Below are 14,516 nucleotides of genomic sequence, written 5' to 3'. Positions count from 1 at the left end.
AAAGAGCACATCATCGAAGCAAGAATCCACATGAACCATCGGCGACGGGCAGATTAACATGGTATTTGCCGGGGACTTCGAACTTTTAACCTCTGAAAACAGGTTTCAGATCACTTTACACAAACTACAAATTTAGACTGCTACATGAGCCACGGAACATGCAGCATGCCTATGCGAGTTCGAAACCTGGGTACCTATCGACAGGAACAGAAGAACGGCAAGGCTGTCTCTAATTTCAGTATAGTTATCTGTCAAAAGGGCTAGTGTGGCCAATACCTGGAAATCGAGACGCGACAGTGACAGATAAGCCCCAAGAATTGGCATTTACGTACTATAGAGCAGTCAGGATGATTAGCAACAACAGGGCAACCGGATATCAACAGGATAGTCAGCCATGTGATAGATGGCTAGTAATGGGATAAACTGGCTGGTATTGGAATATCTGGATGTCCTAATCCTAATTCTTTCCAAAGTCCTGGCTAAATATCCTCTGCCAGACTCCCATCCACTTCTCCTGTTGTTCAGTGAGTAATTTGCCAGGCATTTTGAAGCTGCGGTTAAGAATATCGCGTAGCCGCGTCCGAAGCACTTTAATAACCAGCATGGTTTTCCAGTCCGGCACGCTGAAGCGCGCTCGATTGCCGTCTAGCACGAGAACACCAGAGTACATGTCGATCCGCACGTCACCACACAGCAAAGCAACGGCAAAAGCCTCAGCTGCCGTCGTCTCGTGGGCATTAAGAAACCTGAAGGTTAGATTGTTAGCTTTGAATCTCAAAAAGGACTCTCTTTCGTGAAACACTTACTGTTTCGATTGCATGATGTGATAATACGAGAGCCATTTGAGCTCCATGTTGCCTTTGTTGACGCTCGATGGGTGTAGGCTGATACTCTGGTTGTTGCCAACATTGCGGAATCCCTTATTCTCGCGCATCAGCAGCTTGGGATAAAAGCTCCAAGCAATAACCGAGGACATGATGACATCGTTGTTGCTGTTGATGTTAACCCGTTGAGGCATATCGAAAAACTGGCCACGACGATTTGAATGCCGAAGACGTTTCAGCGTGCGGCGCTCCTCGTCTGTTAGTTGGAGAAATTCCGAGTCGACCAAAGAGGCAATGAGCTGACCCTTTAGGTCCTCGATGTTCAACAGGTTCTGATGGGATAAAAAGTTCTTCTTGCAGAATTGGAAAACCGGCGCGCCTTGCTGTATCACGTTCTTCCAAGCTAAGTAAGCGTTATAGACGGTGAGCAGGTCTGAATCGCCCCTCTTAAACGACTTTCGAGCTTGATCAGCTTGCGTGCGTTGTCCGAAGGCGGCCGAGAAAGGAGACTTGGAGGATAGTATTGCTGCGACCGTGATGGCCATATCCAAGCATTTGAAAATGGTACCCTGAAGGATGAGTTTACCAAGGAAAACATCCAGAGGTAGTTTAGCCAACTGCAAGCCCAATGGAGTCAAGTCTTCGCCAGCAGTGAGGGCTCGCACATCAATCAGAGCATCAACAGCGCGGCGAATGTTCTTTGCTGAAGGTGGGTCAAGAGCTTCTCCCAGAGTCTCTTCAATGCCGCCAATCTTGCATATCTTGACGCGGATAGCTAGGTCTTGCAAAGACAAGCGGAGCATTTCTGGTGTTTGTTGATCAGCCATGAGATTATCGTGGCGATGTCGAGTGAACAGGTGAAAACAGAGACCCTCCTGGACTCTGCCAGCACGGCCTCGTCGTTGCTTGGCATTGGCTCTTGAGATGAAAGTGTCGATCAGTCGCGATAACTGTCGCCTTTCATCAAACCGCATCTCACGATGTTTTCCCGTGTCAATAACGCACGTGACATCGGGGATTGTGATACCCGTTTCGGCAATGTTGGTTGCCAAAACGATCTTTCGAACACCATGAGGCGGGAACAAGAAAGCCCGCTCTTGGTCTTCAGTGGCAATGGTAGAGTGAAGAGGGAAGACCTCCCAGTCCTTTTGGAAGAAGGGTTCCCCCAGAAGAAAGTCGTTCAATGCTCGGATCTCTGCAATACCGGGCAGGAAAACAAGGATTGCTTTGCTGTAGTTGATGTACTGAGGATCAACCGAAATCCGTCCGATCAGTTGCACGATCAGCTCTGGGTCAACTTGATACTCATCGAACTGTGCAAGTGTGTTTCTTGTTTTGGCCGAATACTGTCGCAGGTCTTTCGCAGCATCTCTAGCTGAGCCTGCATCCTTGTCAACCTCGGCCGGGTCATCATCCAGGTCGATTGACTTTTCAGCAGGATGCTTCTGGTCAATACTATAGCCAGTAAGCTCCAAGGCATCCTCGAGGTACTGGACTTGGACAGGGAAGGTTCGGCCGGGTACGTTGAGCACTGGCGCACCGCCCATGTATTTAGAGAATTTCTCCGCATCCACTGTCGCAGACATGAGGACGACTTTCAACTCCTTGCGGCGCAAGAGCAACTTCTTTAGGACAATCAATAGAAAGTCGGAATCGATAGTCCGCTCGTGAACTTCATCCAAAACAAGATGAGTAATCTCTCGAAGATCGTTGGATCCTTCGAGCATTCGCATAACAATGCCGGTGGTGGCGTACACCAGCCTCGTTTCCTTGGATGTGTTGGATTCCAATCGAATCGAGTAGCCAACCAAAGACCGGGATGTCCCCAATTCGTTTCTGCTCTCACCAAGCTCTTCGCTTACTCGGCGTGCCAAAGAGAGAGCAGAAATACGTCGAGGTTCAGTGCAGTATATTTTGCAGGGTCGACCTAATGATAGTTGATGCTCCAGGATGAAAGAGGGTACCTGCGTGCTCTTGCCACTATCAGGTTCGTCAGTATACATATTATTCGACTGGAAAAGATTCTGCTTACCAGCCAGTCTCACCACAGATGATGACGACTTGCTCCCTTTCAATGCTATCTAAGACTTGTTGCTTGAAATGCCACATTGGCAGCTGCATACGTGATTGCTGCAAGTAAATGTCAGAATGGAAGTCAGATAGGGGGAATAAGACAGTGACTTGCGAGCATGGCCTGGTATCTAGGGGTTCCGCACTTGTTGGCCCATATCCTTTGGTAGAGTTCGGGATTTATAGATTGGCCCTTTTCTCTGTCGGAGCCAGAATCGCCAGAGTCATTGAGAGACTGGTTAGCTCTACGACCTCTAAAAGCGCCTTGGAGGAGAATGCCGTCCTCCTCTTCCTGGTCTTGCCTCTGACGAACCATGCACCGCAATTCCTTGATTGACGCACGATCTTGGGCATCATTGTGGCTCTTTCTGGCTTGGGCGAACTCGTTCCACAACTCTTTCCATACGACTGGTAGGCGCATGAAAACCTTCTCTTCCTTGGTAGAATGGAAAATGGCAAACAGTGCAGCCGTGGCGATATAAGCTTCTGACTGTTTGCTATCAGGAGTGGCTACATCAGCCATGCCGAAAGAGAACTGAAGGGGGTAGGCATAGCTCTCAATGTGAGCAATATCGGTCGAGATAAGCTCTTGGGGTTTGGACCAAGAGATGACAACGACATGGCGATTCGCGAAAGATGCTTCAGATATAAGTCGGTATTGCAGCTTCACTGCCGGGTCTCTGGAGCGACAGGTCTCTTCCAACGCTCTCATAGGGCTGACGCCAGTCCATTTACCAAAATGGCGGATGAAAACTTTCGATCCATCTGTACTGTTGATGACATTTTCAGTCTTCCCAGTGCTAGGGTCTACTTCCTGAACCGGAAGGCTGGCGAACAGGTCTGACAAAGATTGTTCGTCATCGGCGCTGTCCTGCTGGAGAACTTCTGTGGCCATTTTCTTGGCCTCCCTCGCAATCTCATCATCATCTGAAGCGTCCTGCTCCTCCTTGCGGGCCTCAGAGTCATCGGCTTCCTGCTTTTTGGCCGCAGCATACTCTCTCTCCAAAATAACCCGATCATTTCGCCAAGTCTGTTCAGCAGAGATCTTGTCGAAAAGAACATCCTGTTCTATGTGCTCGATCTTAGCCAGCAGCTTGGCCTCCTCCATGTCCACATCTTGCGAACCATTGACACTCTTATTTTTACCAGCCTTGGTCTGTTTGACGTCTTGCTTTGGTCGCTGAATTTGGAAAAGCTTAGCTTTGCTTTCTAGGTAGACCGGGACAAGATCGTCAGGCTCAATGTCACTGTCAAATGCGGGAGCAAGCTTCTTCGGGGAAGCGGCACGAGAAGACCGAGATTTGGCAGAGCCATTCTTAGCCGCCGGGGTAGCAGTGCCACTGGATTCTAGCATCCGCGGCGTGTTGGCACCAGAAGCCAAGGGACTATCTTGGGGAGTGTCGACGAGCCTTGGAAACGTCCTGCCCCTCTGATCGTAGTCAGGGAGTTCATCCCGGCTGCACTCACGTGCGAGCCAGTCCAGAGCCTCTTCTAAGCCCCATATATTCTCCTTGGTGGTCCCACCGATGTTAGGGGCAATCTCCAGAATGTACTGCAACACGGATGCGACCTTCTCCTCGGTGAAGCCAGCGCTCGCCAATGCCTGCTGAAGCGTCCAAAGCTTCATGGTGAGCTCTTCCTCGGGCAGCAGCCTACCAGAACTAGTGGTATCGGGCCCAAGAGAAGATGCGGCGAACCGGTGCTCAGCCTGGATCAGATCCAGTATGTGGTCCATCAGCTCTTGTGGTAGCCATTTTCGCGCATTCACAGGCTCGGCCTGTCCTCGTAGCAAACGTCGGTCCGTTTCGAGACGTATCTTTTGACGTTGGGCATCGCGCTTGACCTTTTGTGCGTGCTTTTCGACGAGAAGCTGTAGCTCAGCCTCCAAGAGCTGTTTCTCAAACTCTTCAGGGCTCAGGTCGAGCTTCGTCGGTTGAGCCAGCGTGGGATCAGACGGGGCAGGTGCATTTTCGGGCGTCGCCCCGGCGGCTTTGCCTTCGTGAATAGATGCTGACAAGGGAGTGGTTCCTTTGCCGTTGGGTGTGACACTCGCCTCTTCGGCCTGTTCAATGCGAGTAACCGGCTTTGATGTGACGGAGGTGGTGGCAAAGCCTCGTGCTGGGTTGGCCGAGGGCTTCGTCTTCTTCTTTTTCGGTGCCATCTTGGCGGCGGCTGTGAACGAAATGTATAATTTATTGGATAAATGAGAGAATTTCCAGGTCAATATCTCAAGCAAAAAGCAGAAGGAGATTGCATGTAGAGCGCCTATGCGCTCACGCCGTAAGGAAGCCGGTCAGAGCTGCCATCAATATAAAGACGAGGTTTCCAGTCGAAATTGGTGGTGTTGCAATGTGAAGGGCACGGGAATATTGAAGCAAGCAAGCGACGAGTTGACTGTATGATGAGCTGGGGGATTGAAAACGAGAAAGTGTCGGCGATGTGAAGTATGCGTCTTCTCTATGGTAATCGTCTCGTTGTTGCGAGGTGGTAGAGTAATCGCATTCCGAACACCAAAAGGAAGTGAGAGTGCTAGTGGATGAAGCTTCATCCAGGTGTGTATGGAGGGGCACAAATTGACATCACCGGTTCGATCTCCGACTAATGCCAGACGCACACGACGGGTCAGCCAGGCAGGGCTGGAGGCTGGTTTCGAGGTAAATTATTTTCCCCTTGCAGTTACAGCGCTGGAAGCACAGGGCAGGCAGGGCGGAATACAGGGTACGTACAGGCAGAAACCACCTTCGGCATACCCCAAGGGTTTGGACCAAGGTTAAATCAGATCGATATAGAGCCAAAAGCTTACCTTGCAGTTGGATATGTTGCCAACGCTCATATAACAATCGAGTAATCAAATACTATATTTAAGCATATGAACATTAGAATAAATACTATAACTCTTTACATTTCTGGACAATCGGTTCAAGTTGGCTGTTCTGGTTGTTAGCCGGGATCCTGCTAGATTCCATACCTACAGGCAACCTGAGGCAGTACTGTCATGATGCAGTTCAGGTGAGTGAGTCAATGCAGCGAAGAAATCTTGGCAATCTGGAAAAAGAATACACAGCCGTTAGTGTGACCGCCTTCCATAAACAGCTCGCCGGGCTGATTTTTGATTCTGCGGGTAGCAGCTCTTCCATGTCACCCCACATTGACATCGCATTCGTCCACATTTTACGATTGATGCGGTTTTGGTGTGTGAATGTGCAACGGGACGTCAGGCCGAGAGCATTACTTGTTTGCCTATGGGTTTCCCTGCTACGCATCTGTCCTTGAAGAGTTAATACGAATACATGTTGAGACCCGGATTGCATTTACTGTCGACTCTCTACAGCACCGCCGCAATTGCTGGGCAGCCTAGCATGTCCATATTCCCCCACCATCTCTCACTATACCTTCAAAATGACTGAAGCGACCACCAATGGCGCTTCTCAAGCTGGTGTCGATTTGGTCGCCGCCAAGGCAGACCTGTCTTCAGCCTCTACCAAGAAACGCATAGCTCAATTGAAGTCCATTGAAGAAAAATTCAAGCAGAACTGTAAGCCGTCCTACCGTGCTGTGGAGCGCCTCAGCTCTACCCCCCCATCTTGCCGCTGACCAGATATCCTTCACTCATAATAGCTATCGAAGTGTCCGCAACACCCAGAGTCCTCAAGCTCCTATTCGATACCCACCCTGCTTATAATGACAGACCCTCTCGACGAGCCGTTCAGTCATGTCTCGTCTCTATTGTCGTCAACGCGAGCGAGCCCAAGGTCGTTGCGCCCTTCATAACTGCTTTGCGACTGGAGTCGCAGAAAGCCGGCATAGCCCCTAACAATGCCTTTGTCCTGGTCGAATGGTGCGGTTTGCTTTTGTCAACAATCGCCGCTACACCCATGCTTGGCCAGTTTGGTCTGGATATTGTCCACGCCAACGCAGCTGCTTTGGAGAAATGCTTCCAGCCACCTACCCGCTCTTCGGTGGCCGATTCAGCCATCACTGTCACTCGACGTGGGCTGCGGGCCGCTTTCTGGCAAAAGGAGTTCCGCGGAAGCTTCATTGAGGATGTGGTACAAGCACTTACGACAAAAGCCGGTCAGCCCACGGCCAGATATGCTGTTATGTTAGGTGTGGTTGCGGGGGTATCATCTCGCCACGAGAAGGCGAAGCCGGTACTTGCTTCCAGGAAGCCAGACTACTTCGGTTTCTACACCCGGGAGATTGCTGGATCCAAAACACAGCTCCCAGATCACATAGCATCTGGCCTACGGGATTTCTTCCTCGATTTTGTGACATTCGAAGACTTAACTAAGGAGGTCGTCCCGTCAATTGAAAAGGGCCTACTACGTGCTCCCGAGGTTGTTTTGGGCCTTGTACCGGGTCTCGTCAGTTCTCTTCCAGAGGACATGGACCTGTCGACTATACTAGGCGGCCATTTGATGAAGCCTCTGTTGTCCAACGTAAAGTCGAGCAATCCGGTTATCCGTCAAGCCGTGAAGACCACGTTTGCGACAACAGTCTGCAAGTGCCAGGACTTCAAAATTCTGGAGCAAGTTGCGGATGATGTTCTAGGCCCTCTGAAGTCCGGAAAACTAGCATCGGCCGACCAACGCGTTCTTCATTCAGAAATGCTGCAAAGTCTGCCCTTATCCGCATCTATTGCTTCGAAAGTTACGGCTGCGCTTCCTCCGGTGGTGGGCAAAGAAGGCAATGAACTTGCCCTGGCTGCAGAACTTTCCGCTTTCACCTGTTGCGTTTCGTACGAAATACAACACAATGTTGAGTTGGCAAAGCCCGTTCTTGACGCTTATGTCAAAGGGCTTGCGGACAAGAAGATACCTTCGCGTAGGCTGTGGATCCTCAAAGCGGGCGAGGTACTTTCCCAATTCAACGACACCCAAGAAGCCGTGCCTTCAAACGCTGTCAAGTTCGCGGAATCCATAGCAAGTCCTCTGGCCGAAAGCTGGGCTGAAGTCAATAAGAATCCTCTTGCCGCTGTGCAGAGTACTTTGATCTCAGGGGCTTATGTGGTCACGGTTCTGGCCTACCAAATCTTTGCACAGGTTGAAAGCCAATCTATCAAGGCTTCTACCAAGAAGCCAGCAGTCTCCAAAGAAAGCCTTGTGCTTGAGCCAAAACCCTCATTTCTACTCAACCACCGGATATATAACAGACTGTCCACCGAAGACGACTTGCGATGGTTTCTCGCTGCCCTGTCAGCTGTAGTGGTGGACCTTACAAAAGCCCCTGGTTCAGTGCGGTCAGCATGGTCTCAGGCTCTAATCTTCCTAGCCTCCTCCCCTACTGTACCGCCCCAGATTCGCAAGGAAACATGCGAAACCATTACCAAACTCTATGCCAAGCAACCTACTTTGGTATCCGAAGCAGTGGTTGCCGGTCTTTGGCAATGGATCGAGTCCACCGAACTAAGCGACAAGGAAAGTGTAGCCGCCTCAGCCAAATTCGACAACACAAATCTGCATCTACCGCTGCGCTCAATCTGTCTGACAGAAGAGGATTTCAAGAAGGAAGGTGGAGAACGTGACCTGGAGGCCATTGAGAAACAGATGTGTTCAATGCTTGCTTTGGCGAGACCCAATCTTATTCCTAGGTCCAGCTGGATTGATTCCTGCCTTAAGGTCGGTCTCGATCCTGGAAGTCTGGTGCTAAGACACGAGGCATCCCTGTTGCAAGAAATCACCGACAAAACAAGTTTCGAGCAAAAGTCTTCTGCCATTAAGACAGCAGCCTGCAATGCTGCTGCTGACCTTGCTTTCGTGGCACCTGAGACCATGACATCTAAGATCATCGAGCTGATTAGAGGTGATTTGAACCCTGACCAGCTCAAGGATGTTGGGCCAGTGGAAGCAGCCATCTTCCGCACCCCTGAAGGCACTGCTTGTATCGACGTGCTTGCTAAGAAATCCCAAGCCTTACCTAACAAGAACACCAAAGACTATAATACACTCAAATGGGAAGAAGAACTAAGAGCGCAGCTGGCTGCAAAGAAAGGTACCCAGAAAAAGCTTACAGCCGATGAGCAAGCTAAGGTCAATGCCCAGCTGAAAAAGGAGTCGGAAATTCGAAAGTCAGTGCAGCTTCTTGCAGCACGCTTGTTGCGTGGCATTGGTATTATTCAAGGATTAATCAATGGCCCACCAACCGAGGCAAGTCTTTGGATGGGCCCAGCGGTAAATGCGCTTCTGAAAGCAATGGAAGCCGGTGCATGCCTCATCACCGGTGATGCTGTTCCCTCAGTATACTTGGCCTGTGCAGATAAGGTCACAAACCGGCTTGGCTCGATTCGTCCATTCATCGGTGTTGCTACGCTGCGTGCCTTGGGAGTGACCGGTCTGCCCGAGAATCTAGAAGAGGAGGGCCTGGAAGAACTGATAACGCGAGTGCTATACCGCTTACGTTTTGCTGGTGAACAGCGGCCATTCGACGTCATTTCCGTTGTATACATGCTCTCACTCATCTTCCTGGTGCTGCAGCACGGCGGGTTCGGAGCATCAGCGGAAGAGCGAGACGCCCAGTTAGTGCTTGCCATCGAGTTTGTATCTTTCCACACCGATGTCTGCGCGGAGGAAGCTGTTCCGCGAGCCGACTTGATATCAACATTGATCACATCAATGCAGCGATACAACCAGCACTACAAGATCGTCAAGGACTGTTTCTCTGATATGATAAGATGTGTTGCGCCCAACATGGTTCCTGAGGAGATCTCAGTTCTTGCCAAGGGTGCAATTGTGCCAGAATCCTCGGTCCGCGAAACGGTACTACAATCAATTAGTGCTGAAGTGGATATGAGCGAGCTCGACTTCTCTGATGAAATCTGGATCGCATGCCATGATGATGATGAGACAAACATCGAGATTGCGCGGGAAATCTGGGACGAGAGTGGCTTCAAGGTGTCCAAGGATGTGCCATTTAAGATGATCCCCTATTTGGAGACCAAAGACGGGCAGCTCCGTAGAGCTTCCGCTAGGGCTCTTGCTGATGCATGCCGGGCACATCAATCGACTGTCGACGAAGTTCTCCGGAAACTCCAATCAAGATACATTGAATTCGCCAAACCACGTGTCGCAGGATTCGATGCTTATGGTATGCCAAAGAAGACGGATCTAGCAGATCTGTGGGAAGCAAGGCACGGCGTTGCTGCTGCACTCAAAACACTTGCTCCTTGTCTTCAAAAAGACCAAGTCGATGACTTCTTCGGTTTCCTCATCGAGAAGGGGCCGCTAGGCGACAGGGACTCCAATGTTCGAGGCGAAATGCTGGAAGCAGCCATCACTGCTATTGACCAACATGGGCGCACACTAGTGGATAAGTTGATGAAGATGTTTGAGCGAACTCTAGAAGCTCCAGATACAGGCTCCGAGGCTGGAGACCGGGTGAACGAGGCTGTGATCGTGATGTACGGTGCCTTGGCCAGGCACTTGAAGCCCGGCGACGCAAAGATCCCCGTCGTTATTGAGCGGCTATTGGCGACTCTCGGCACCCCGTCTGAGGCGGTGCAGTATGCTGTGGCCGAATGTCTTCCGCCTCTGGTACGAACCTGTGGTGATAAGTCATCCAAATACTTCGACCAAGTCATGAACACGCTGTTGACTTCCAAGAACTACGCAGCCAAGCGTGGCGCCGCGTACGGCTTGGCCGGTTTAGTACTCGGTAGGGGTATCTCTGTATTACGTGAATACCGCCTTCTCATCAGTCTCAAAAGCGCAGCCGAGAACAAGAAGGAGACACAGCAAAGAGAAGGCGCCTTCCTCGCGTTTGAGCTGGCACCATTGGTTCTTGGCCGCCTTTTCGAGCCCTATGCGATCCAGATCGTGCCCCAACTACTCACTGGATTCGGAGACAGCAGTGCCGATGTGAGAGACGCGTGCCTAGCAGCTGCCAAAGCCTGCTTCGCAAAGCTCAGCTCGTTTGGTGTTAAACAAATTCTGCCTACGCTTCTAAATGGCCTGGACGACGACCAATGGCGTAGCAAGAAGGGTGCTTGCGAACTGTTGGGTGCTATGGCATACTTGGATCCTCAGCAATTGGCACAGAGCTTACCAGACATCATCCCTCCATTGACTGGTGTACTGAATGACAGTCACAAGGAAGTTCGTTCTGCTGCCAATAAGAGTTTGAAACGGTTCGGCGATGTTATCACAAACCCTGAGATCAAGAGCCTCGCAGACATTCTCCTTAAGGCTCTCAGTGATCCTACCAAGTACACCGACACTGCACTGGACTCTCTTATCAAAGTCCAGTTCGTGCATTACCTTGATGCACCATCTCTTGCCCTTGTAACAAGGGTTCTCCAGCGCGGTTTGGCAGACAGATCCAACACCAAGCGGAAAGCGTCGCAAGTCATTGGAAGCTTGGCTCATTTGACCGAGCGCAAGGATCTTATAGCCCATCTCCCTGTGCTTGTGTCCGGCCTCAAACTTGCTTGCGTCGACCCTGTACCTACAACGAGAGCCACTGCTTCTCGTGCTCTTGGTTCGCTGGTCGAAAAGCTTGGCGAAGATGCTCTTCCCGACCTTATCCCCGGACTCATGCAAACACTCAAGTCCGATACAGGTGCTGGCGATCGTCTCGGTTCTGCGCAGGCTCTTTCCGAAGTCCTTGCCGGTCTTGGAACAACAAGACTGGAGGAGACGCTTCCTACCATCCTACAAAATGTGGAGTCGTCCAAGCCAGCAATCCGAGAAGGCTTCATGTCACTCTTCATTTTCCTTCCGGTGTGCTTTGGAAACAGCTTTGCCAATTATTTGAGCAAGATCATCCCACCTATTCTCGCTGGTCTTGCGGACGATGTCGAATCTATACGTGAGACGGCGTTGCGTGCTGGCCGACTGCTTGTCAAGAATTTTGCGGCCCGTGCTGTTGACCTGCTCCTCCCTGAGTTAGAACGTGGTCTTGCAGACGACAACTACAGAATCCGTCTCAGTTCGGTTGAGCTGGTTGGTGACTTGCTCTTCAACCTCACTGGTATCACTGGCAAGGAGGATGCCGAAGATGAGTTGGATCAAGCCAAGGAGGCTGGTGCATCGCTTCGCGAGGTACTCGGTGAAGAGAAGCGCAACAAGATTCTGGCTGCCCTTTACATTTGCCGTTGCGATACTGCTGGTGCCGTCCGGTCTGCTGCTATCAGCGTATGGAAGGCTCTCGTTGCTACGCCCAAGACTCTCAAGGAACTTACCCCTACTCTTACTCAAATCATCATTCGTCGCCTTGGTAGTTCCAACATGGAGCACAAGGTTATTGCCAGCAACGCGCTTGGAGAACTTATCCGAAAGGCTGGCGATGGCGTGCTCTCAAGCCTCCTTCCGACACTCGAAGAAGGCTTGCAGACCTCCACAGATACCGATGCCAAGCAAGGTATATGCCTGGCCCTCAAGGAACTTATCTCATCCGCCTCTGAAGATGCTCTGGAGGACCATGAGAAGACTCTCATTTCTGTGGTCCGTACCGCTCTTACTGATTCTGATGAGGATGTGAGAGAAGCTGCCGCAGAAGCATTTGACTCGCTTCAACAAATCATCGGCAAGCGTGCGGTCGACCAAACGCTTCCGTTCCTCCTTAACCTTCTGCGTTCCGAGGATGAAGCCGATAACGCCCTTCAAGCGCTTCTTACGCTGCTCACGGAAACGACGCGGTCCAACATCATTCTGCCCAACCTTATCCCAACTCTCATTACGCCTCCTATCTCGGCGTTCAATGCCAGGGCTTTGGCATCTTTGGCAAAGGTGGCAGGCGCTGCTATGAACCGACGCCTGCCCAACATCATCAACTCCTTGATGGACAACATTGTCAACAACGAGGACGAGGATATGCGTAAAGATGTTGAAAGCTCGATTGACACCGTCATCTTGTCCATGGACGAATACGATGGCCTCAACACAGTCATCAATGTTCTGCTCCAACTCGTGAAGCACGAAGATCATCGTAAGCGGGCGAACGCTGCGTACAGAATGGCCAACTTCTTCGAGGAAGCTACAGTGGACTATTCACGTTACAACCAGGACATCGTCCGTGCCCTGTTGATTTCGTTTGACGATAGAGACAAGGATGTGATCAAAGCTGCTTGGACGGCCCTGAGCGCCTTCACCAAGAAGCTCAAGAAGGAAGAGATGGAATCTCTTGTGCCTTCCACACGACAGACTCTTCTCCAAGTTGGTGTTGCTGGACACAACCTGCCCGGCTTCGAACTACCAAAGGGAATCAACGCTATCCTGCCGATTTTCTTGCAGGGTCTGATGAACGGTACAGCGGATCAACGAACTGCTGCTGCACTTGCTATCTCGGACATTGTGGACAGGACCAGCGAGGCCTCTCTCAAGCCTTTCGTCACCCAAATCACCGGTCCGCTTATCCGTGTTGTCTCCGAGAGGTCTACTGATGTCAAGGCGGCCATTCTTCTTACCCTCAACAACCTGCTGGAGAAGATGCCCACCGCTCTCAAGCCTTTCTTGCCGCAACTCCAGCGTACTTTCGCAAGATCTCTGGCCGATACTACGAGTGAAGTGCTTCGATCGCGCGCGGCCAAGGCACTGGGGACCTTGATCAAATTCACTCCCCGTGTCGACCCCCTTGTTGCAGAGTTGGTAACTGGGTCCAAGACAACCGATGCAGGCGTCAAGACAGCTATGCTGAAGGCCTTGTACGAGGTTGTTAGCAAAGCTGGAGCCAACATGGGTGAAAGCTCGCGTACCGCTGTGTTGGGCTTGATCGATATGGATACTGACAACGCCGATTCGACGATGACGGTGACCAACGCCAAGCTTCTCGCGGCTCTACTTAAGAATGTGCCAGCAGAAGTGGCCAACGGTCTGCTGAAGAGCCGTGTCGCTACCATACACTTCACTAACTCGTCGGTGCTTGCAATCAATGCCGTATTCGTCGAGTCGCCCCAGATTCTCATGACAGCCCCTTGGCTGAAGATCTGCCCGAGATCCTGTCCCAGGGCATGTCCAACAAGAACGTAAGTTACCCATCTCTTGGCTCTCATAGGATGCATCAACTAACTAGCTGTATAGCTCTTTGTCGCGGACAACTGTGTCCTTGCTACCGGCAAGTATCTCATGTCGCATACACCGTCCTTCGAGCAAGCCAAACCCATATTCTCCACGCTTGCCACAATCATTGCCCCTGGCAACCCTGCAGACTCTCGCCGACTAGCACTGGTCATCATCCGCACGATTTCCCGCACCAACGTGAATCTCGTGCGACCCCATCTGCCTCTTCTGGCCGGTCCCGTGTTCGCTTCGGTACGAGACCCCGTCATCCCTGTCAAGTTGGCCGCCGAAGCGGCGTTCATCGAGCTCTTCTCGGTCTCCGAGGAGGAGGGTCGTGTCTTCGAGAAGTTCGTCCAGAGTCCGGCCGGCCAGGAGATGCAGCCCAACACTCGCAGGAGCATGAACGATTACTTCAAGCGTGTCGGTCTGCGGCTGGGTGCCCAGACGAGAGAGAGGCGACAGGCCGAGGGCGGTGTCGGTGGACAGGGCGCCCTAGGCTTGAGCAACGACGAGGTTGAAGACGAGAGAGAGATCTGGAGCGTGGGACAGGTTGAGCTGGGAGGTGGTGTTTTCAGCCAGGATTAAGGGGTTAGTCTACTTTCCGTGTTGGCTTGGTTAGTCGGTTGAAGGC

General features: G+C 51.4%; 3 protein-coding genes across 3 annotated transcripts; 1 reads left to right on the top strand and 2 right to left on the bottom strand.

The window, feature by feature from the left end:
• Window positions 1–169: 169 nt before the first annotated feature.
• PG994_003787 (ATP-dependent RNA helicase DHX29) lies at window positions 170–2,933 on the bottom strand (the record flags this gene model as incomplete). Its single annotated transcript, XM_066855196.1, has 4 exons — window positions 170–223; window positions 500–746; window positions 807–2,804; window positions 2,857–2,933. The coding sequence occupies 4 exons, from the start codon at window positions 2,931–2,933 to the stop codon at window positions 170–172; spliced, it is 2,376 nt and encodes a 791-aa protein (XP_066719474.1).
• Window positions 2,934–2,979: 46 nt separating this feature from the next.
• On the bottom strand, window positions 2,980–5,055 carry PG994_003786 (ATP-dependent RNA helicase DHX29; the record flags this gene model as incomplete). Its single annotated transcript, XM_066855195.1, has 1 exon — window positions 2,980–5,055. The coding sequence occupies one exon, from the start codon at window positions 5,053–5,055 to the stop codon at window positions 2,980–2,982; it is 2,076 nt and encodes a 691-aa protein (XP_066719473.1).
• A 1,238-nt stretch (window positions 5,056–6,293) lies between these two features.
• PG994_003785 (eIF-2-alpha kinase activator GCN1) lies at window positions 6,294–14,470 on the top strand (the record flags this gene model as incomplete). The annotated part of the gene is made up of 4 exons (XM_066855194.1): window positions 6,294–6,429; window positions 6,513–13,773; window positions 13,797–13,851; window positions 13,907–14,470. 4 exons carry the CDS (start codon window positions 6,294–6,296, stop codon window positions 14,468–14,470), a joined length of 8,016 nt encoding a protein of 2,671 aa, XP_066719472.1.
• Window positions 14,471–14,516: the final 46 nt, after the last annotated feature.

Source organism: Apiospora phragmitis (genome assembly GCF_038363925.1).
Source record: "Apiospora phragmitis strain CBS 135458 chromosome Unknown utg000004l:1.0-3135199.0:1.0-3139288.0, whole genome shotgun sequence".
NCBI lineage: Eukaryota > Fungi > Ascomycota > Sordariomycetes > Amphisphaeriales > Apiosporaceae > Apiospora > Apiospora phragmitis.
This window is presented reverse-complemented; position numbering and strand designations above follow the sequence as displayed.